The sequence below is a fragment of the Spermophilus citellus genome, assembly GCF_964194105.1.
Source record: "Spermophilus citellus genome assembly, contig: SCAFFOLD_180, whole genome shotgun sequence".
In the NCBI taxonomy this organism is placed as follows: Eukaryota; Metazoa; Chordata; class Mammalia; order Rodentia; family Sciuridae; genus Spermophilus; species Spermophilus citellus.
In genome coordinates, this window is record NW_027672918.1 from 125,701 (window position 1) to 150,680 (window position 24,980).

At 35.6% G+C, this 24,980-nt stretch overlaps 1 protein-coding gene across 1 annotated transcript; it reads left to right on the forward strand.

The window, feature by feature from the left end:
• Positions 1 to 332: 332 nt before the first annotated feature.
• On the forward strand, positions 333 to 24,772 carry LOC308640359 (AP-3 complex subunit mu-1-like; the record flags this gene model as incomplete). The annotated part of the gene is made up of 9 exons (XM_081312295.1): positions 333 to 638; positions 11,839 to 12,114; positions 12,919 to 13,090; positions 16,569 to 16,706; positions 19,009 to 19,094; positions 19,941 to 20,074; positions 22,406 to 22,613; positions 24,062 to 24,206; positions 24,672 to 24,772. Exons 2-9 carry the CDS (start codon positions 11,842 to 11,844, stop codon positions 24,770 to 24,772), a joined length of 1,257 nt encoding a protein of 418 aa, XP_081168421.1. The 5' UTR covers positions 333 to 638; positions 11,839 to 11,841.
• Positions 24,773 to 24,980: the final 208 nt, after the last annotated feature.

Consider the following 24,980-nt stretch of genomic DNA (forward strand, 5'->3'; position numbering starts at 1 on the left):
CAAATGCCCCGCCCCTTGTGACCCCATTTAGCCTACTGTAAGGGACCCCAGAGCGCCTTAGGCTGCGGATGAGCGCCTGCATCCAGATGGTGCGAAACTCCTCATTCTTCTAGATCCTGGGTAATTTAGAAGATTTGGATCCTCAACCTCAAGAGACGTGTTTCCGCGCATTTACGTCTTTCTGCTGATTTAATCTAATTCTGTAAACGGAATTTGTGTCTTTGGAGCTGTTAATCAGGCAGTCTACGGGGGCACTCTAAGTACGGGGTCCTCGCGGCCTTCTCTGCTGCCTCAGCTTCGGTCGGGAGAGGACCCGGCGCCGAATCATTGACTTTCCCAGGTGTCGGGGTGAGTGTGAGGGGCGGGGAGTGTGCAAACTGGGGACTGCTCAAAAAACTAGGGAGTCCGCTGAAGAGCTGGAGCTCGAGACTTCTGCCTGGGCTTCGGGAGCGTCTTTGCTGTTGTGGACCAGGGCCGCGCCTTCCCCGACGCTCGGCCTTCCGGGCTTTCTTGTCAGCTGGGCCCAAAGGGAGAGGTACACCTGCAACCCAGTATTCTCAAACACCTGGCCCCAGTAGGTCAAGCTCACTGGGGTCCCTCTCCGTGCTCCGGCGCGGATAAAAGATCCTGCAACCACAGTGAGCTGAAATTCCAACGATTTTAATTTCAGACTCAAGGCTTCCGTTTTAAGGAACAAAACCCCTATGGGTCTGAGCGGACGTTCTGAGAATGCCTCCTAGATGAGCTTGGGGTGGAGGGACTTGCATTTCTTCTGAAGAGAGGTGATATAAACTGAGGAAGTGGGAGTGAATACGGAAAAGTGAAGAGTGATGGGCCTGGTTAGATGTGATGGTTAGATGTTTGAACCTGAAGCTTCCAAACTATATGGTTGAGAAGTTGGTACCATGATAAAATAAGTAGCTTTCACAGGAGGGGGAGAAATTTTGTGGAGTTTGGATTTTTCGAATTTGAAACGATGGCTTAGGTGGAAATAGGTAGAAAGAATTAATTTTTTAAAAAAAGTCTTGAAAATTAAGTCGGCAACTTTCAGGATGAGAAAAGAGACAAACAAATGTATAATAGGGTAAGAAACGTCTGTTTTGTTTTGGTGAAAGTTATCAGGGAGTCAAAGAAGAACATTGAAATCAGAATAGATAGTTGATCTGATGACTAGAAAGTCATTGGTTAGTTTTAGAGAACTCGTTTAACAATCAGTGACTGAGGAAAGACAGGAAATGTAGATTAAACCCTGCATGTTTTGAGGCATGAAGCAATATTGCTGGCATGGAGGAAAGGTTTGGGAATTATTCGTTGTAAAAATTACAAGACATGCTTAGGAGCAAAAAGCAAGTAATCAATGTATAAAGTAAAAATTCAGGAAAGAGGAGATAAGATCCTGGAGGAGATAGAAGGGAGTGGAAGGATTAACTTGGGGGGAGTCCTTATTTTAAGTTGAGACCATAGGAAGAGTGAAGCCAGTGAGGTGAAGGAAGAATTACCTGAAATTCATATGTAGATATCTTAAATAATTCATTATTTAAAAATAATTCGCTCTCTTAAAACAGGATTAATTTTTCTTACAGAATCTTGATATTTTTACAATGTTTCTAACAATCCAACCTAATATGCTATTGGTGTTTCTTGTAGATTAGATATTCATAAGTAGTTCAGATCTTAATTCATGAGTAGCAAAAGGGCATGTACAGAGAAGAGGAACTCTCTCCTGTTTAAATGACAGTCTTTCCCATTACACAGAGAAAATAGAAGCCCTTATTTTCCTGCAGCCAAACATACATTCTTCCCTTTTTTTATGTTTTTTAGTTGTTGGACCTTTATTTTATTTATTTATGTGGTGCTGAGAATCAAACCCAGTTCCTCACTATACAAGGCAAGCACTCTTTCACTAAGCCACAACTCCAGCCCCTCTTCCCTTCTTTTTTTGGTGGGAGCTGGGTACTGGAGATTGAACCCAGGGGTGCTCAACTACTGAGCCACATCCCCACCCCTTTTTTGTATTTTATTTAGAGACAGGGTCACTGAGCTGCTTAGGGCCTGGCTAAGTTGCTGGACCTGGCTTTGAATCTGCGATCCTCCTGCCTCAGCCTCCCGAGCCACAGGGATTAAGGGCATGTGCCACTGGGCCAATTTTAATTTTTTCCTTCTATTTAAAGGGGAAAAGGTATTTGTTATCCTTAGAGAAGGCAGATCCTTTCACCTAGTCTCTCAATGCCATCCTCTTTTGAATCTCAGAGTCCTCTTTCTTTCAGTGATTTCCTCAGCATTTTCTTCCTTATTACACTTTCCCTTCTTCATTTAAAAATATTCTGATGGGGTGTTGGGATTGTGGCTCAGCGGTAGAGTAGCATGGACGGGTTCAATCCTCAGCACCACATAAAAATAAAGGCATTGTGTTGTGTCCATCTACACCTAAAAATATTGGCACCTGCCTGTGATCTCAGCTACTCAGTAGGATGAGACAGAAGGATCTCAGGTTCAAGGTTATCCTGGATAACTTAGTGAGATTCTGTCTCAAAATTAAAAATAAAGGGGCTGGGGTTGTAGCTAAGAGGTAGAGTGCTTGCCTACCATGCATGGGGCACTGGGTTCGATCCTCAGCACCACATAAAAATAAAATATTGTGTTCACCTATAAAAAATAAATATTTTTTAAAGATTAAAAATAAATAAAAAGGACAGTCTGTGGACATAGCTCAGTGGTAGAATGCATGTCTAATCATGCATGAGGCCCTGGGTTCAATCCCCAGTACCACAGAAGAAAAAAAAAATATGTGTGTATGTGTTGCTTTATTACTTTAATGTTTTCATTCCCTTCCCAGCTTGACTTCGTGTGTGTGTGTGTGTGTGTGTGTGTGTGTGTGTGTGTGTGTGTATTTTTAGTGCTGGGGATCAAACCTAGGGCCTCATAGTACCCTAGAAAAGCAGTCTATCACAGTGCATTCCAAAATTAACCATTTGCTTTCTTTTCTTCTCAGAACTACTTATCCATATTTTTCCTACTTGCTATTTCATTTCTCAGCCTACTAAAATGGCTTTTTTCCAGCATTTCACTAAACTACCACTGAAACTATTTTCACCAAGAAATTGAATGTTCTCTGTGTGTTAAGTCATTCATTCTCAGGGCTGGGATTGTGGCTGAGTGGTAGAGTGCTTGTCTAGAATATGTGAGGCACTAGGTTCAAACCTTAAAACCACATAAAAATAAATAAATAAAGGTATTGTGTTCATCTGCAATTTAAAAAAAATTTTTTTTTGAAACTCATGCATTCTTGGGCTGGGGCTATAGCTCAGCAGTAGAGTACTTGCCTAGCACATGTGAGGCCCTGGGTTCAATCCTCAGTACCACATAAAAATAAATAAAAAGAATAAAGGTATTGTGAAAAATTTTTTTTCCAAAAAAGTCATGCATTCTCAATGTGGATAGATACTGTATCATGTAAGGCAAAGAAAATTGTATTCTTTTTTTGTTTGTTTGTTTGTTTGTTTTAGGGATTGAACTCAGGGGTACTTTACCACTGACCTACATTCCCAGACCTTTTTTATTTATTGTTTTGAGACAAGCTCTCATTATGTTGTTAATTGTCTCACCAAGTTGCTGAGGATGGCCTCAAACTTGGAATTCACCTCAGCTATACTTTTTTTATGTATAAAGCACTGACATTTAGAGTAAGTAAACAGATATACAATATTCTGCTCCATAAAATTTTTCTGGGTATATTGATTAGCTTAATCTAATAATTCCACCTTTTATTCATAAATCATACTATCACTTTATCAATATATACAACTATAATTTGTCAATTTACAATTTAAAAATGAAAATTATTTTTAAATTTATGGCGTAAGGATTTGAGAATAGATTCTAAAAAGGCTTTTCAGCAGAAAGTAAGGAAAAGAAAATTGCAATACACTATTAAACCTTTGGACATTTTACGTTCTTGTACCCTAACCTCTTTGTGCCATTTAATAGTATTTACTACTCTATTCTTCTAGAAACGTACTTCTAGAAACATACTGTAGTTACTAAAATTATCATCTCCCTCTTCTTTTTATCTTAAGCAGTATCTTAGTCTTTTTTAAGCCCACTTCTTTGACCCACCTGCTACTCAAATATTGGAGTTCCATCTATCTCTAGAATCTCTTCTTACTATGCACTTTCTTTCTTTGGTTTCAGTTTCTAATTACAGTTCCCATTAACAAAAAAAAAAAAAAAGAAAAGAAAAAAGTTGTCTCTTTGAAGTACCAGACTTCTATGTGCAGTAGTTGTTTGAATATATCCATTTGAGTTAGAAATTCAGCCTTGGGTTAAATTATATAGAATCAGGGCTAAATGCCTCATCTTGCATTTCTTCTACATACACTCACACACACACCTAAGTATATTTTTATTCAAAGCCTTACTAAGTGTTTGTCGTCTTTTGTCATTTTACTCCATCCCTATCGCCAAAACCCTAGTTCAGGCCACTACCTTCACTCATCTCTCAACCAGTGTCACAGTATCTAGTGTCCTGTTATCCAGTTTCCACAATATAATTAGTGTAATCTTTCTAAATATGTAAATTGGATTGCATGACTCCTCTCAAAAAAAATTACCTTACTGTGTACTGAAAATAAAGTTCAAACTCTGATCAAGGCTAGCATTGCTCCATAAACCACTCTGTTTACCTCCTTCACTCTCATCGTACAACTTCCCTCCACCTTCCAAAGTTGGTGAATTCATACTGAATATCTCTCTCATGTTCTCTTTATCTTCAAGCCTTACAGATTCCTATAGTACATTGCATTTCCTCTATCATAGTAGGAATTATATCTTACTTGTATTCTTTGCTGAAGTCTGAATTCTGTAACTATAGAAATTCTATTTTGTTCACCCTTGTAGCCCCAAGTGCTTAGTATATAAACATTCAAAACTGTTGAGTAAATAAATGGGCAAGATTCTGGTTAATAATCAGAGGAGATAGATTTGTTTCTGGTCTTACATTTTGCTCACTTTGGATATAGGCCCATCTGTGCCGCCATTCTCTTTTATATAGAAGGAATACATTTAGCTGGTTGTTAACACCTGCCTTAGTCCAAGCTACTTGGGAGGGTGAGGCAGGAGGATCAGTTGAGCCCAGGAGTTCAAGACCAGCCTATCTCAATAAAAAAGAAGGAAGAAAAAGGAATCTCTTGAAAATAGAAGGGAGACAGGTAGGGGAAAGAAAGAAAACGGGGGAGGGAGGAAAGGATGGTAAAGGGAGATACTAGAGAATCAGATTGATCTAAGTATGTTATGTACATGTATAAATGTGCCACAATTGAAATCCACTATTCTGTATAATTATTATGTACCAATTTGTAGAAAAAAAAAATTTTTTTTTTTTTGGGGGGGAAGCTATACCAAGAAGAAACACACCCAGGGCTAGGGTTGTGGCTCAGCTGTAGAGCACTCGCCTAGCACATGCAAAGCCCTGGGTTCAATCCTCAGCACCACATAAAAATAAATAAATAAAATAAAGGTATTGTGTCCAACTACCCCCAAAAATAAATATCTTAAAAAAAAACAAAACAAGAAGACATAACAACAAAAAAAAGATCAGTAAGAACACAGGGATGGTTGTGGTGGTGTACAGCTTTCCCATAAAGTTTATTAACCCAGTTTTATCCCTTCGACCCAAATATGGAACACCTACGAAAATTTAAATAATGTTTATAAATAATTACATAATAAGAACATAGTGATAATAATTATGATATAATAATATTAGTTAATATAGTGGCATATATAAGCTCCAAATTTCCCCACCTTTTTTAATGCACTTGTATCAGTTTCATTGAAAATATTCAATGAATTGAACACTTGGGACTTAATGAGTTAAAATAATAAAAGTAACTACAGCTACAAAAGCAAAGACAGACAAATTTATACTGCTCTGTGTGGCATTATTTAATTTAATTGTTATATGCATTAGGTAATTGGTCATAATATGAATAAAAGAAATAAGCTCTCTTTACCTGTTATAGAAGGTTAAGATGTGTTTTAAAGCTAAGCACTGTCGAGAGCTGCAAATATTATGCTTTCGTCTAAGCACTAAGGATAACAACAATAAATCCAATGGTCTGGTTTAACTTACTGTATTCTTCTGAAACCTGAACTACTGCCAATAAAAACAACTGGTGGAAACTTTCCTGAAAAGAATTTTTTACCAGCTTAAGAGTATCTGGCCCTAAAAACAAGGAAACTACAAAGTCACTTGCTTTAAGAACAAGCAGCTCTTTTAGAGTGTATTTTGATAAGGGAATAGCATAGATCCGTGTAAACTGTCCTTGCCATAGAATCAATGCTTAAGATAACCAGTGTCAGCCCTATTAAATGTACTTTCTACTCTAATTCTTTAAACTGTCTTAGCATAAAAAGTAGAACTTCTAACTATACAAAAAACATTTTTTTAAATTTTTTTTAGATGTTGATGAACCTTTATTTTGTTCATTTATTTATATGTGGTACTGAGAATCAAACCTAGTGCCTCACACATGCTAGGCAAGCGCTCTACCACTGAACCACAACCCCAGCCCATAAAAAACATATTTTAACCCTTGCTCTTAAAATCATAAGCTGAAACAGTGTTCACTACTCTGTCCAATGTAATAAACTCATGTGGTTATTTAAATTAATTAAAATTAAAACTTCAGTATATTAGTTGCATTAATCATATTTGAGGTGTTCAGTAGCCACATGTGTTTGATGGCTACCATATTGGATAGCACAAAGTATATTTTCTTCACTGCAAAAAATCTTAATCAATATGCATTAGAATGTTTTTAAATAATTTTTTAGTTATAAATGGATATAATACCTTTATTTTATTTATTTATTTTTATGTGGTTCTGAGAATTGAACCAAGTGCCTCACATGTGCCAGGCAAGTGCTCTAGCAGTGAGCCACAACCCCAGTCCCAGAATATATTTTTAATAATTAGTCTGCAATGTTAAGAGTAAGAGATAATGCTTCAACTATATCTAGTCTTAAATCTGACCAAATGATCTTAGGTAATTGACTTTTATGAGATTTTTATTATCTTATCTGTAAAATAGAGATGAAAGCAGTATTTATAACATGGCATTGTGAAGATTAAATAAGATTATGTAGTTGAAATGACTAGCATAGTGTGTGGCCTGTAGTACATACTGACATTTTAGATATTACTAACTCCATGATCCTTAATGAGTAAAATACTTCAGAGTTGAAAGATTAATTTTTGGATTAAAGGATGTCATATTCTATAGTTGATATACCTGAGGTACTCAAATCTGGGTCCACATTTTATAAGATTTTGTTACAAGAAAAAGGTGAAATAATATAAGTTTGGTTACATATTTTATCACTGGATATTCCTGCTGCATTTTAAAAATTAAGTTTATCAGCCAAACCAGGCATGGTGGTGCCCACCTGCTATCCCAGGAGCTTGCAAAGCTGAAGTAGGACAATTGCAAGTTCTAAGCCAGTCTCAGCAACTCAACCTAGCAAGACTCTGTCTCAAAATAAAGAGGGGCTGGGGATGTGGTTAAGTGCCTTTGGGTTCAATCCCCAGTATCAAAAAAAAGTTTTATCAGCTAAGGTTATAAAGTCACCAGGTTCTATATAGCAAGTCTATATATTCCAATAGAACTTATAATATTAACATTCAAACAGAAATGTAAGGCTGACACAAAGCAAACATGCTAAGCAAAACAGTTGACTAGATAAAATAGACAAATTTCCCAGTTCCCAACCCTGAAGTTAGAATTTATTGCTGCCAACTCAAGTTAATTGCTTGACTAAATAGAAATGGCTTTGGACAAAGGTACATTTTTGTTGTTGTTGTTTCTGATATACAGGAACACTAAACTATTACTAGCATTTTTAGTTTATTAGTACAGTAATTGCTAAAATATATCAATATTATTTACTTGGCAACTATTGAACATGTGTCAAATACAAAGGGGAAATGATAACCAGATAGTCTTTAAATGTCACCTGCTTTCATAAAATAAATGATTTCCTCTGAAAAGAATTGATCAGGTTGATGTCACTGTTTTCTGTATCTACAGAATTAAATTCATCGATTCTGAATTTCCTTTCCTCTTCTGAATTTATCTTCATGCATAAGAACTGTATTTGTAGATTTAAAATTTTTTCTTATTTGGTAGCATTTATCATACAATACTATTACTTGAATGATTGACCACTGGGCTAAACACCTGATTCTGGTGCTTATCCTACAAAAGATAGAAGTAAACAGAAAAGAAAAATTTTTGGCAAATAGACCATTCCCATATTTTCCATACTACATAGGCAGTACACTTTTACTTGAAGCATAAATAAATCAGAAAATTATACAAATCATAATGTAAAGCACAACAAATTATCACAAAATGAAAATAACTTGTAAACATCATCCAGGTCAAGAGTTAAAACATTACCAGTACCTTAGAAAATTAGCCTTGTCCCCCTATCAGTCACTACCTGATTGTTTTTCAAAAAGGAAACCGTTTGATTTCTTATGCTATTGATTATTTTTCCTGTTATAAGACAACATATATATGGAACTATGACATTTATATTCTTTTATATCTGGTTTTCTTCAACATTGTGTTTGTAAAATTCTTCTACATTTCAGGTAGCAATCATTTATTCAGTTTTATTGCTATATAATATTTTATAAATATTTTTCAATTTATTTTTATTAATATTTGAGTAGCAGATTTTCACTATTACAAATGTTTTTACACATATTTTGGTGTGCATTTGTGCCAGAAGTAATTAAGACTATTTTTTAAGAGTCAAGATATAATTAATATACTGTAAAACTCATTATTTTAAAGTATACAATTTTGTAGTTCTTAGCATAGTCACAAAGTTTTTCCAACATCCTAATTCCAGAATGTTTTTATCACCAAAAAAAGAAATGCCAAATCCATTATCATAACTCCCCATACCTTCCCCTCTACCCATCCTAGAAACCATCAACTTACTTTATGTCTGAATGTATTTACCTATTCTGAACTTTTCCTGCAAATGGAATCATACAATATGTGACTTTTCGTGTCTGGATTCTTTCACAGGTTATCCATGTTGTAGTATGTGTAAGTACTTAATTCCTTTTTATAGCTGAATAATATTCCATTGTGTAAATATTCCACTTTTAGTTTATCCATTCACTAGTTGATGCACATTTGGATCATTTCCCCTTTTGGGTTATTGTGAATAATGTTTCTTTGAACATTCATGTCCAAATTTTTGTGTGGACATGTCCTTTCAATTCTCTTAGCTATATATATAGAAATAGAATTTCTGATTCATGCAGTGAGTATATTTAACTTTTTGAAGAATCCAAACTGCTTTCCACAACATCTGCAACATTTTACATTCCTACCAGCAATGTTTTAAGGGTTCCAGTTTCTCTCCATCTTGTCAACAATTGTTATTATCTTTTTTTAATATTTATTTTTTACTTATAGTTGGGCACAATACATTTATTTATTTTTATGTGGTGCTGAGGATCAAACCCAAGGCCTTGCATGTGCTAGGTGAGCGCTTTGCCACTGAGCCACAACCCCAGCCCATTATCTGTCTTCTTTATTATTACTATTAAAGCTAGCTTAAAAGGATATGAAATATTATCTTATTGTGATTTTGACTTGTATTTCCCTAATGACTTATGGTATTACACATCTCTTCATGTGGCCAATTGTGTGTTTATTTTCTTCGGAGAAATGTCTATCATTTATCCATTTTTTAAAAATTGGATTCTCTCTTTAATATTACATGATAAGAGTTATTATATATCCTGCAGAGTAGTCCCTTATGAGATATATGGTTTAAAATATTCTTTTTCATTCTCTGGGTTGCCTTTTCACATTCTTGATAATGTCCTTTAGAAGCACAAAAGTTTAATTTTGATGAAGTCCAGATTATCTACTTTTTTCTTTCTTTTATATTTTAGTGTCATCTCTTAAAAAAAAAAGCATTGTCTAATTCTACAGTTTAAAGATGGATGCATGTGTTTCCTAATTGTTTTGTAGGTTTAACACTTATATTTAGAGCTTCAATACATTTTTTGTTGCTTTTTGTGTACATTGTAAGGTAGAGATACAATTTTGTTCTTTTCCTGTGTGTAAATTCAATTTTCCCAGCACCATTTAATAAAAAGACTATTCTCTCTCCAACTGAACAGCCTTAGCACCTTGTTGAAAATCAATTGTCCATGAATGTAAAGGTTAATTTTGGAGTTCTCACTTCTGTTCCATTGATATATAAATCTGTCCTTGTATCAATATCATGCATTAATTTTATAGTAAGTTTTGAAATTGGTAGCATGAGTTCTTCAACTTTTTCTTCAGTATTGTTGGGGGTTTTTTTTGTTTGTATATTTTTGTTTTGTTTGGCACCAGGGATTGAACTCAGGGCACTTAGCCACTGAGTCACATCCCCAACCCTTTTTTTATTTTCTATTTTGATACAGGGTCTCACTAAACTGCTAAGTTGCTGAAAATAGCCTCAAACTTGCAATCCTCCTGTCTCAGCCTCCAGAACCTCTGGGATTACAGGCATGAGCACTACTACACCCAAAGTTCTGGCTGTTTTGATCTCTTTCATTTCCATATGAATTTGGGGGTTAGCTTACTAATTTTCACCCCCCCAAAATTTTTTTAAATGGCAGCTAGGATTTTAATAGGGACTACATTGAATACATAGTCAATTTGGGGAATATTGCCATCTTTACAGTACTGTCTTAATGTTTTACCACATTTTAGATTTCTTGATTTCTTTCAGTGATGTTTTGGAAAAGCGTTTAGTATACAAGACTTCTACTTTTTTGTGAAATTTATTTCCTCAGTATTTGAATTTTTCAAGGCTATTGTAAATGAAATTATTTTCAGATTATTTATTATAAGTGTATTGATTTTTTTTAATATTTGTAACCTTGCTAAACTCACTTGTTAACTCTATTAGTTTTGTTTTATTTGTGGATTCCTTAGGGTTTTCTACATATGATGTCTTCGGCAAATAGAGATAGTTTTACTTCTTCCTTTCCAGTGAACCAGATGTGCTGGCACACACCTGTAATCCCAGTAACTAGGGAAGATGAAGCAGAAGGATCACAAATTTGAGATCAACCTCACCAACTTAGCAAGGCCCTAAGCAATTTAGTGAGACCCTGACTCAAAATAAAAAGGGTTGGGGAGTGACTTAGTGATTAAACACCGTTGGGTTCAACCCTCGGTACCACCCTGCACAACGACCATAATACACAATCCAGTGAATGCTTTTGTTTAAATTTTCTTTCTTAATTTTCCTGGCTAGAATCTCTGGTACCAAACTGAATAAAAGTAGTGAGAATGGACATCCTTGTTTGTTCTTGGTTTTAAAGGAGAATCTTTTGATCTTTGACCATTAAATGTGATGTTAACTGTGAAGTTATAATTGATAACATTATTGGATTGAGAAAGTTTCCTTCTATTCCTACTGTAAGCATTTTTTTTTCATAAAAGGGTGTTGGGTCTTGTCACATGCTTTTTCTGTACCTTTTGAAATTACTTGTTTTAATCTTTTATTAATATTTTACGTTTGTTGGCTTTCCTATGTTAAACCAACCTTGTGTTCTTAGAATCAATTCCGTTTTATTTACATATATTGCTGAATTCAGTTTACTAATGTCTTGTCAAGGACTTTTACATCTGTTCTCTGAAGTGATATTGGTCTATAGTTTCTTGTATTACCTTTGTCTGTTTTTTGTGCTGGGGCATTACAAGGATTTTTTTTGATATAATAAATTTAAACCCTTTTTTTTCCCCACAGAAAATGATCCACAGTCTGTTTCTCATAAACTGTTCCAGTGACATATTTCTAGAGAAGCACTGGAAGAGTGTTGTGAGCCAATCTGTCTGTGATTATTTCTTTGAAGCTCAGGAGAAAGCTGCTGATGTTGAAAATGTACCACCTGTCATTTCAGCACCTCACCACTACCTCATCAGTATCTACCGGGAAAAGCTCTTCTTTGTGTCTGTCATACAGACTGAAGTGCCACCTCTCTTTGTTATTGAGTTCCTACATCGAGTTGCTGACACTTTTCAGGTTGGCTCTCCATCAAACCTTTCTAATTTAAATTACACAAGGTAGTTAGAGGAGAACACATGATTATATTTTTTAATTACCCAGCTTTTAATGGCTGGTATGTTTCCTCTTTTAAACTAAGCATACATTCATAAACCCTTTTCTATAGAGTATAAAGTGGCACACACAGCTCCTATGTTCTCTGTTTTTATATGTTTTACAAAATATATCATCAGGAAACAGTAATGTCTTCCACATACCGTTCTCTGGATGGTCCCCAAATTTTTATTGTTATGAACTCTTCCATATTCGAATTTCATTGATTTTACTCATCTGGCTGAATATACCATATAATTTAAAACTTACCTGTGTGCTTTGGAGTAGGTTAATCAGGGATAATGAAGTTCATAACTGACCTTCCAGTTTAACATTTCAGTATTTTGGGGAGTAACATGGAATGGAATTCAATCTAAAAATATTAAGAAAATACTGAGAGGGGCTGGTGTTGTGGCTCAGTGGTAGAGCGCTCATCTAGCACATGCGAGGCCCTGAGTTCGATCCTTAGCACCACATAAAAATAAATAAACAAAATAAAGGTATTGTATTCAACTACAACTAAAAAATATTTTTTAAAAAAGAAAATACTGAGGAATATTGTTTGGATTATGGAGAGGGTTTGTTTTTTTTTTTTTTTTTTTCCTATTCTCTTTATATCTGACTTCTTAAACAATAAGTTATGGTACTGTAAGTTTATTTTTCAGAACATAAAAGTATTTAACAAGCCTTCATGCCTTCTGTTGTGGAATATTATGAATATTTTGCTAGGACTACTTTGGTGAGTGTTCGGAGGCTGCAATTAAGGATAATGTGGTCATAGTATATGAGCTCTTGGAAGAAATGTTAGACAACGGATTTCCACTGGCAACAGAGTCTAACATTTTGAAAGAACTGATTAAACCACCAACAATTCTACGTTCTGTTGTCAACTCTATTACAGGTAAGATAAAAACATACTCTACTAGGAACTGAGCAATTAAAATGTTATGAACAGCTCATTGTTGCTTATGATCTGACAGACTAAGATAGTCCAGTATGTCCAAAATTAAAATTACTGTAATGTTAAAATGGATATATATTTCTCTTTATTGAAAGAGTCTAGGTCTTAAATGATAAAGAACTTCTCTTGTTATGTAGGGTTTTCTGCAAAACCACAATAATTTTATTTAGCAGTAAATAAGGTTGAATAAATTATCCTAGTTAGTCCTTAAAAAAAAAGCCAGTATATGTGGCCACTTAAAAGAGAATTTAGCCTATTTATTGACTGGCATTTTCATATTTAGAATAGCATTATAGGGGCCAGGAATATAACTTAGTGGTGGAGGCCTGGGTTCAATCCCAGCACTACCAAAATAAATGAAAGTATAAAGAATACCTCTAAAATACATGCCCAGGTTTTTTTATGTTTTTTGTTGTTGTTTTGTTTTGATTTGTTTTTTACTTGTATCACATTTTGTATTGAAATCGGTTTTTTAATTAATTTTTTATATGTATATGACAGCAGAATGCTTTACAATTCATATTACACATGTACAGCACAATTTTTCATATCTCTGGTTTATATAAAGTATATTTATACCAATTTGTGTCTTCATACATGTACTTTGGATAATGATGTTCATCACATTCCACCATCATTTCTAACCCCCTGCCCCTTCCTTTCCCCCTCCCATCCCTCTGTCCTGTCTAGAGTTCATCTATTCCTTCCATGCTCCCCCTCCCTACTCCACTATGAATCAGTTTCCTTATATCAGAGAAAACATTCAACATTTGTTTTTTGGGGATTGGCTGACTTCACTTAGTATTATCTTCTCCAACTCTGTCCATTTACCTACAAATGCCATGATTTTATTCCCTTTTATTGCTGAGTAATATTCCATTGTGTATATATGCCACTTTTTTTAATCCATTCATCTACTGAAGGGCATCTAGATTGGTTCTATAGTTTAGCTATTGTGAATTGTGTTGCTATAAACATTGATGTGGCTGTGTCCCTGTAGTATAGACCAAGGAGAGGGATAGCTGTCAAATGATGGTTCCATTCCCAGCTTTCCAAGGAATCTCCATACTGCTTTCCATATTGGCTGCATCAATTTGCAGTCCTACCAGCAATATCTGAGTGTACCTTTTTCCCCATATCCTCGCCAACACTTATTGTTTTTTGTTTTCATAATAACTGGAAATCCATGTGCAACAAAATGAAATTAAACTTCTATCTCTCACCATGCACAAAACTCAACTCAAAGCGGATCAAGGACTTAGGAATTAAACCAGAGACCCTGCATCTAATAGAAGAAAAAGTAGGCCCCATCTCCATCATGTCATATTAGGCCCCAATTTCCTTAATAAGATTCCTGTATTGCAAGAAGTAAAATCAAGAATCAATAAATGGGATGGATTCAAACTAAAAAGTTTCTTCTCAGCAAAAGAAACAATCTGTGAGGTGAATAGAGAGCCTACATCTTGGGAGCAGATCTTTACCTCTCACACATCAGATAGAGCACTAATCTCTAGAGTATATAAAGAACTCAAAAAGCTAAGAATCAAAAAAAAAGAAAAAAACAAATAACCCTATCAATAAGTGAGCCAAGGACCTGAACAGACACTTCTCAGAAAAGAATGTACCATCAATCAACAAATATATGAAAAAATGTTTATCATCTCTAGCAGTTAGAAGAATGCAAATTAAAACTACTCCAATTTCGTCTCCTGTCAGAATGGCACTTTTTATGTTTTGAGACAGGTTCTCTCTAAGTTGCCAAGACTGACCTTGAACTTGGGGTCCTTCTGCGTCAGCCTTCCAAGTTGCTGATATTAACAGGCATGCAATATTATGCCTGGTGATTTTTACTTTTTAACTTTCCAAAATGAACATGCATTTTATCGTCAGAAAAACATTAAAAGACAAAATGTAAAAATACAGATTCATAAGGCAGTATATTATAAAGTTTAAAATAATGGTTCAGTGGATGAGAGAATCCTTTAAAAACTGTAGTTGGTACCCCTAGAGAATCAGTGAAGTATAGAAAGAGATGGCACAGGTGACTTGGAAGGCTGAGCAGGGAGGACCATGAGTTGAAGACCAGCCTTAATTAACTTAAAAAGGCCCTAAGCAATTTAGTGAGACCCTATCTCAATATAAAAAAAAAATAAAAAGGGTTGGGGATGTGGCTCAGTGGTAAAATTCTCAGTACCAAAAAGAGAGAAAGAGGAGAATAAGATCATTCTTCATAGATGGAACTAGATGAGGAAAAACAAAATAAGTGAAAAACTTTGAGTTGTATCTACTCCTTTAACAGAAGCAGAGCTATATTTTTAGTTGAGTGAGAAATACGTTTGGAAAGTCCTTGAATGCTGGGTTAAATATTTAGCTGTGTTTTGTTTTGTTTTGTCTTTTTAGTTTGTGATACTAGAGACTGAACCCAAGGCCTTGTGCTAGGCAAGTGTTCTACCATTGAGTTTCACCTATAGTGCTAAATAGTTTGCTTTTCTCATAAAGCAAGTGGGGGAAAATTGAGGAGTTTCAAGCAGAAAAATAACATGATTGGAGCGCTGTTTTTCAGAAAATCTTCTGAAGGCAACAGGTTGGCTGCAGAAATATCAATCATAAATTGACTATACATCTGTAAATACAGTATGATTGCAACTGTATTTTAAAATCAAAGCAAAAAAAATCAAAATAGAAACATAATACTGCAACCTATTTGTGGGGGAAATGTCTAAAGAAATGTTAATATAGTTGTATTTTGGCAGTAAGAAGATAGACTGATTTATTTAAAATTCACTTTTCTGAACTTTTTTTAATAAAGCATATACTACTTTTAAATTAATTAGAAGTATTAACCAAAAGTTAAATAAGTCACAGTTCAAGGATATGTGTTTTTGATAATTTTGTTTTCAACATAATTTACCAGGAAAGTAGCCAAATATTGAACATTACCCATATTGTAGCTGAATGGGAAATACTAGAGTATATTCATCCATGTACTCCGCTGAGTCCTGCTTGGCATTGTCTCATATAGAATTCAGCTGAATGCGAAAGAACTGAGTTATCACTGTATTCTCAGTGGAGACATTTTTCAACTGAAGGTTTTCCTCTTGTTTGCTCTATAGCAGCAGGGTGGGATCATTGTTGGACTACTGGAATTAGCTAGGTTACTGCTAACACACAGGATGCAAAAGATAAGTGAATGCATTTATCCTTGTTTGGCATGTAGACGAAGGACCACATGGCCTATTTCTGTCTTCTGGAAATTTGATAATGTTGGTAAGGATATGTGTTTGACAATCCTGGAGACCATGAAGAAAAATCCAGCATTGAAAAAGCAACGAAAGTATTCATTTTCTTCTTTCAAATAATAACTTTTCTGATGACCATTTTACACATCCACTTTATATTCTCCTTTTCCCATTTCTAGGCAGAAGTAATGTTGGGGACACACTCCCCACTGGGCAGCTGTCCAACATTCCATGGCGCCGTGCAGGAGTAAAATACACAAACAATGAAGCCTATTTTGATGTCGTTGAAGAAATAGATGCAATTATAGATAAATCAGGTAATTGTGTGCACATGGCCTTATAGGGAAAAAACAGTTTAGCTGACACAAGCTGAATAGAAAATTGAAGTCCCTTGGCAGTGTGGTTTCAGCAGAAAGGCATTTGTTTTCTAATGATTTATAAATCTGTTTATTTTGCCCAGAGGTTACATATAATTATCATAACCACTAGTTTAGATCTGCCAAACATTTGTAAATCAGAACTCATGATGCCTTACTTTAAGCCAGTTATCCTGTATACCTCACCTCTCCCTCATGCTTATGTATTCATTTTAACATTTATTGTATACTGACTGTATTTGCTCTTAATTTCTGTGCAGTATATCTGTTAAAGGAACCATCCCCCCCACATCCATTTTTGTTTGGGTTTTTTTCTTGTTATTGTTTACAATAACAAGAATTGAACTCAGAGACTCACACATGCTAAGCAACCATTCTACCACTGAGGTGCATCTCCAGCTCTTATTATTATTGTATTTTGAGACAGGGTCTCATTAAGTTGCCCAGACCAGCCTTGAACTTGTAATCCTCCTGTGTAAAACCCCTTTTCTGATTATTGATTGATTGATTGTACTAGGGATTGAACCCAAGGGCACTTTACCACTAAGCTACATTGCCAGCCCTTTTAATTTTTTTTATTTGAGACACAGTCTCACTGTGTTGCTTTGGGTCTCACCAAGTTGCTCAGGCCAGCCTCAAACTTAGAATTGTCCTTGCTCAGCCTCTCAAGTCACTGGGATTATAGGCATGTGCTACCACGCCCAGCTCTGATTATTTTTTTAGCAAGATAAAACAGTGGTACTGTGTTAGAATCATAAAATTTATTTATTAAAAATACCTCCTATCCTCACAATTTATACATAAGGAAACTGAGGCTCACAAGACTTAGACGACCTATTCAATGTGGCACATCTAGTTGATATTGTGATAATGACTCATTGTGAATTATAGCCAATATTTTTTCTTCATGAATTCCCTTCCATTATAACATTAATATGTTCCATTGTACTATATATAGGACACCTATAAAAACTTTAATTGATCAGTGTTATAAGTGTCCTATAAAATTTTTCTACATATATATAGTACAGTGGACATAATGGGTTAAGAATAAAAGATACACAGAAATTTCTGTAGGTTTTGGGCTGGGGATATGGCTTTGGGGTAGAGTACTAGCCTGGCATACACAAAGCCCTGGATTGATCCCAGCAGGGGTTTGAGCCGAGGAGAATTCATTACAATAGTTAATTTTACAGAATAATGGATCATGCCCTCTTTCTTTCTTTTTTTAATATTTATTTATTTATTAGTTATTGGCGGACACAACATCTTTGTATGTGGTGCTGGAGAATCGAACCCGGGCCGCACGCATGCCAGGCGAGCACGCTACCGCTTGAGCCACATCCCCAACCCCATGCCCTCTTTCTTAAAAGTTAACAGGTAGTTTAGTCCATTTCATAAGAAACCTGCCTAATTTTTAAATTATATTTAAAATATTTTGGACTTATATCCAGGAGCCTTAAAAGATTGACTATAGGGCTATGGTTGTAGCTCAGTGTTAGAGTACTTGCCCGGCATATGTGAGGCACTGGGGTTCAATCCTTAGCACCACATAAAAATAAGGAAATAAAAGGAAGATATTGTGTCCATCTGCAACTAAAAAAAAAACAAAAAGATTGACTGTAGCTGGGTATAGTGGCACACACCTAATCTCAGCAACTAGGGAGGCTGAGGCAGGAGGATCACAAGTTCGAGGCCAACCTCAGCAAAGTAGCCACTGGGTTCCATCCTCAGCACCACATAAAAATTAAAAATAAATAAAATACAGGCATTCTATCCATCTACAACTACAAAAAGTGGGGGAGGGGGGATTGGGGATGTAGCTCAATGGTTAAGTGCCCCTTGGTAACAAAAGAAAAAAAAAAGTATGGAATACAGCAGGTGTACAATAAATATTAAAATGAATACATAGCATGAGGGAGAGGAATAGAGGGTAACTGGCTTAAAGTAAGGCATCATGAATTCTGATCTACAAATTTTTTTTGACTCTATAAAGGAGACAGGTTTGATTCTTCCATAGAATTCCTTAGAATTATATTCCACCCAGTTAGGTGCAGACAAAGCACTCACTGAAAAAGCTGTCTGGATTGATGTAATGGAACCTCTGACGTGTTTATAAGGATGCAAAGCTTTGGTTAAGTCTGACACCCAGGGTGTATTCCCATTACTCTAGATATAGTGACAGCTCCAGTAAAGACCCAGAGTCCATTGATATTATCACCCTTTTTCTTTCTTTCTTCAGGATCTACAGTCTTTGCAGAAATTCAAGGAGTCATTGATGCTTGCATTAAGCTATCTGGAATGCCCGATCTCTCTCTCTCTTTCGTGGTAAGTTTTGTTGTCCTGTTCTGTAGCCTCTTGTGTGCCTAATTCAAATGAAGTACTAAGAAATAAATACTGAGATAAGTTTGTATTTTAGGTTGTAGAAGATTATCTCAAATATTCCTAGCACAATGTCCTAATACAGTAGATGATGAGTATAGCCTTTATGGAAAAGCTAAAGAAGAGAGGTTTTTACCTAAGTGTGCTAGAAATGGCTTAAAGTTAGCTGATGGCTTCTGCAAATTTGCAGGGTTACTTTTAATGAATAATTAGTTGTTTTGCTGATATGAACAGGCACTGGTCTTTTGTATCACTTTAGATTCAGCATGACACACTGCTAACAATTAAGACAATTGAGTTCTGGTACTGTTTTGTCACCAATTTCTCCATGAGTTTTTTGGGGAGGAGGAGCAGTACTGCGTATTAAACCTAGGGGTGATCTACTACTGAGCTACATCCTTGGCTCTTTTTACTTTTGAGACAGGATCTCATTAAGTTCTAAGGCTGTCATTGAATTTGTAATCCTCCTGTGTCAGCCTCCCAAGTATCTGGGATTTTAGGTGTATAGATAGCACTGTGCCTGGATGACCTTAAATTCTTTGAAACTCCGTTTTTTTCAGCTATGGGAAGAAAATAATAATTGCTTTTTCTCCCTCATAGTTATTAGATTTCAAGTAATATATATAAAATTGTAAACTGTAAAGCTATAAAGTTGTGTTGATGTGGTTATAATAAACTGTTATAATACAGACTGCTTTTTTTTTAAGGAGCATACTAATTTCTCATAATATCTGAGTAGCATGGCCATACTCATTATATTCTGTGTGTATGGTTCTTCTATTTTCTTGGCAGAACCCAAGGCTTCTAGATGATGTCAGTTTCCACCCCTGCATCAGATTCAAGCGTTGGGAATCTGAACGAGTTTTGTCATTTATCCCTGCAGATGGAAATTTCCGACTCATATCATATCGTGTCAGCTCACAAAAGTATGTTGATACATCAACCAAAATCTGCCATCACATAATCAATGTACTGAATAGAACTCTACTTTCCCTGTTTCATTCTGACAGTCTGATGTTTGAGTTTATTCTTGCTCGCTTTGACTATGGCTCACCAGGAGACCCGATGAGAACTGGTGAAAATATGTGCCTAAAAAAAAAAAATAACCAGAGTACTTTGAATATAAGAGTGTAAAAAATAAATGAGGCTATAGTAAAATCTGTAGCCAAGAGCAGGCATTTTGGATCAAGTGTAACCTGGGAAAAATCATGAACTAGTGCCATAATTTTACCGTGACTTAGTGACTAAGAGGAGACAGACCCTTCTCAAGCTACTCCCCAACTTACCAACTTCAAGTCATCCTTCTGTGCACTGAATTTTATTTATTTATTTTTCATTTGTTCTTTATTTTTTATCTCTGTCAGATATTCCTGACGAGTATAGTTTGACATACATACATGGAATATAACTTATTTTAATTAGGATCCCAGTCTTGTGGTTGTACATGATGTAGACTTTCACTGGTGCTGTATTCATATATGAACATAGGAAATTTATGTCTGATTTATTGTACTCTCTTTCCTATTTCCGTCCCCTCTTTCTTCCCTTCATTTTCCTTTGTCTACTCACTGAACGTCTATTCTTTCGTCCCCCCACTTTTATTGTGTGTTAGCAACTGCATATCAGAGAGTTGCTAACACACAATGAAAGTGTGTGTTATCAGAGAGAACATTCAGCCTTTGGTTTGGGGGGATTGGGTTATTTCATTTAGCATGATAGTCTCCAGATCCATCCATTTTGAGGCAAAAGTCATGAAATTATTCTTTTTTATGGCTGAGTAATATTCTATTGTGTATATATACCACATTTTCTTTATCCGTTCATCTATTGAAGGGCCCTAGGTTAGTTACATAGCTTAGCTATTGTGAATTGCCTGTTGTAAACATTGATGTGGCTTCATTACTGCAGTATGCTGATTTTAAGTACTTTGGGTATAGACTGAGGAGTGGAATAACTGGGTCAAATGGTGGTTCCATTCCAAGTTTTCTGAGTAATCTCCCTACTGCTTTCCAGAGTGGTTGCACCAACTTGCAGTCCCACTAGCAATGTGAGTCTACCTTTTCCCCAAAATCCTCGCCAACATTTACTGTTACTTGTTTTCTTGATAATTGTCATTCTGACTGGAATGAGAATCTTAGTGTAGTTTTAATATGCATTTCTCTAATTGCTAGAGATGTTGAACATTTTTTCATATATTTGTTGACCATTCGTATTTCTTGTGTAAAGTGTCTGTTCAGTTCCTTTGACTGTTTGTTGATTGGGTTATTTGTTTCTTTGGTGTTGAGTTTTTTAAGTTCTTTTTGTATCCTAGAGATTAAGGCTCTGAGGTGCAGGTGGCAAAAATTTTCTCTCATTCTATAGGCTCTCTCTTCACATTGTTGATTCCTTTGCTGTCTGAACTGAATTTTAAATTAACATTAATTTTAATTTAACATTATAGGTTGTAGTTAGTTTGTCCTTTGAAAATATGAGAAGGAGGGGCTGAAGCCAAGCCTAGTAAAATCTCTGTAAAATCCCAGTAACTTGGGAGGCTGAGGCAGGAAGATTCCAAGTTCAAGGCAAGCTTGGGTAACTTAGTGAGACCCTATCTCAAAATTTAAAAATGAAAAGGGCTGGGGATACAGCTCAGTGGTAGAGCACCCTTGAGTTTGGTCGCCATTGAAGCAAAAAAAGAAAAAGCATAGCAGGGGCTAGGGATTAGTGTTCAGTAGTGGAGAACTTGTCTATGCTGTGTGAGGCACTGGGTTCAATCCCCAGGTCTGGGGGATACACACACACACACACACACACACACACACACATATATGTAATATGTATGTATACATGTATATGTATATAGTTAGAAGCATTTGGGTAATGTAAGACTCAAAGGCAGAGGAATTGTTTTTTGACTCTTGTCACTCAGGAACTTTTTGGGTATATATAACTTCAAATTATTTTTCAGTGGACTCTTATTTTTTTTAAACTAGAACCATTTGCCTAAATTATTTATACAATAATTAAACTTCAGGTTTCTGTCTTGGTTTGTATACTTACAGATGAGAACTCAGTTTCTAGCACACTGGTATGAAAACATGTTGTATCCAACTCTCCCTTGTGCAGATATAGCATCTGCAGTTCTAGAGGTATAAAGCCCTATTGTGGAGTTGGAGGCAGGGTAGAATACTCTGGACTGAAGTTTTTTTCAGTCCATTTCTGGAGCTGCCCCACACCATTAATTGTGTGTATTGTGCTTTCCTGTCTTTTTCTCTTTTTAGTCTAGTGGCAATACCAGTGTATGTGAAACACAGTATCAGCTTTAAGGAGAACAGTTCTTGTGGCAGATTTGATATAACAATTGGACCAAAGCAAAATATGGGAAAAACTATTGAAGGAATTACAGTGACAGTTCACATGCCAAAAGTTGTGCTGAATATGAACCTGACACCAACACAAGGCAGCTATACATTTTATCCAGTCACCAAGGTACAGCCACTTCAAATCAAGAGTGAGCAAGTGTTTCTGCAATCTATTTTGTGATTGGGGATTATGGGGGAAGTGTTTAATGACTTATTTAAAAGAAAGTTCCTATAAAACCTGGAGATACTGCTGGGGTTGTTACTCAGTGGTAGAGTGCTTGCCTTTCTTATGGAAGGCACTAGGTTCAGTCCTCTGCACCACATAAAAATAAAATAAAGGTATTGTGTCTATCTATAACTAAAATATATATATTAAAAAGAAAAAAAACTGGAGATAATATTGTGCTGTGCTTCTGCTGCTAACTGTGGAAAGAATCCTGCATCTACCACTGAGTAAATGAACAGAAGAGTTCATCACTTCTGTGCACACTTTCACAGTGTACACTTACTCATCCATTGATAATGCAGAGTCTCTCCCCACTATCTAATGAAAAAGAAAAGCTTTTTAAAGAGAGAAAAACATTATGTGGATATAAGAAGATGGGGTTGTAGCTCAGTGATAGAACACTTGCCTAGCATGTGTTCCTTAGCACTACATAAAAATAAATAAATAAAGGTATTGTATCCATCTACAACAAAAAATACATATATAAAGGAGGAAGATAAGGGCTGGGGTTGTGGCTCAGCAGTAGAGTGCTCGCCTAGCCATGTGCAAGACGCTGGGTTCAATCCTCAGCACTACAAATAAATAAACAAATTAATTAATAAATAAAAAGTATTGTGTCCAACTACAACTTTTAAAAAATTTAAAAAGAGTAAAATAATATAGTTAGTAATTGTTAGATTTTTCTGTAGAAATTGATCATTAAGACCTGTTTCTGCTTTTCTAACTTAAAAGCATCATATATTATTCCATGGGGGATATTGGCTAAGAAAGCTGCTTCCTAATCTACTTACACATTCCTCTAGTGGAATTCCAAAAGATGACTTTTTCTGTCATCTTCCTACTTTGGTAGAAAATGATTGTTTTTAACAGCAGAGTCAATCAGCTGCCTGATAAATTAAAAGGCTTATTTTTTAATAAAGTCAAAGAATGTTAAAGATCATCTAACCCTGTGTTCTAAGGATTCAGAGAACCTTCCCAGAAACCATTTAAGACTGAGCAGGGAAGCTCCACATCCCTGGCTCTCCACCCTACAGCTTCAACTCTAAGAGCTTCATTTTCTCATCTGTTATTGAGCTTCCACAGAAACAGTTGCTTTTTAACAAAGGATACTATGGCTACAAGTTTTAACACCAAGATAAGTCTTTTCATTTTATAGTAAAAGAACCTGGCCTAGAGAAAAGCCATGAAAGCAGTATAATGGAAAGAATACTTGAAATCAGATAGGCTTATGTTCACCTGTGTGACCTGTCTTTTAACCTTATCCTTGAGCATTTGTCTTTAATAAATGGTTGAGGGTTTGTTTTTTTTTTTTTTTTGTCTTTTTGTTTTTTTTTCAATGTCCTTTTAAGGTATTAACATGGGATGTGGGGAAAATCACTCCACAAAAGCTTCCAAGTCTTAAAGGACTGGTAAATTTACAGTCTGGAGCACCCAAGCCAGAAGAGAATCCTAGCCTCAACATACAGTTTAAGATCCAGCAGCTTGCTATTTCAGGTAAGTTTTACTTGTGTTTAAGTGTAATTAAGTTTTGCTGAGCTCAGTTATTAGGCACTTAGAAAAGTAACAAACATTTCCCACTATAGAAAGAACAGAAATGTCAGTTTGCCTTTTACACAGTACTAGAGGGCCAGCCTCCAGGAATCAAGGACTTTGGAGACCTCCTATTTCACACAGCATCCCTTCACCCCCCACCCTCACTTAAGCAGCAACAGAGTCATTCATATTCACAGAAGCAGAATTAGCCTTAAAAAACCATTCCCTCCTACATGGTTATCTTAACTAAATCCATACCTTCAAAGTATAGTAATTCACGTATTGTAGAAGAGACATTGCTTCTAAATAGTGAACGGGATATTTGTTAGTGTCAGATTTACAGCATAATACCTGTTGCTCAACAAATATTGTACTATATTATTGTTGGAATTATAACAATTTTTTGTTTCATTCTTTATGACACAGGCTTAAAAGTAAACCGCTTGGACATGTATGGGGAGAAGTATAAGCCATTTAAAGGAGTCAAATATGTCACGAAAGCTGGAAAGTTTCAAGTGAGGACATGAGAAGAGGCCAAAATTCCTCAACAAGATCAATTTGTTTTCAAGTGTCATTACAATTTACTATTAGGTACCAAATGGGTGGGAATACATATTCTAGTTAAAGCATTTGTGTTGAGCTATACACCACTAACAAAGTTATTTAGAAATTGATGTAGGGTTCTTAAGGAGCTTTAAGCTAAGGGATCTTTTCTAATGACTTAGCTTATTTTGT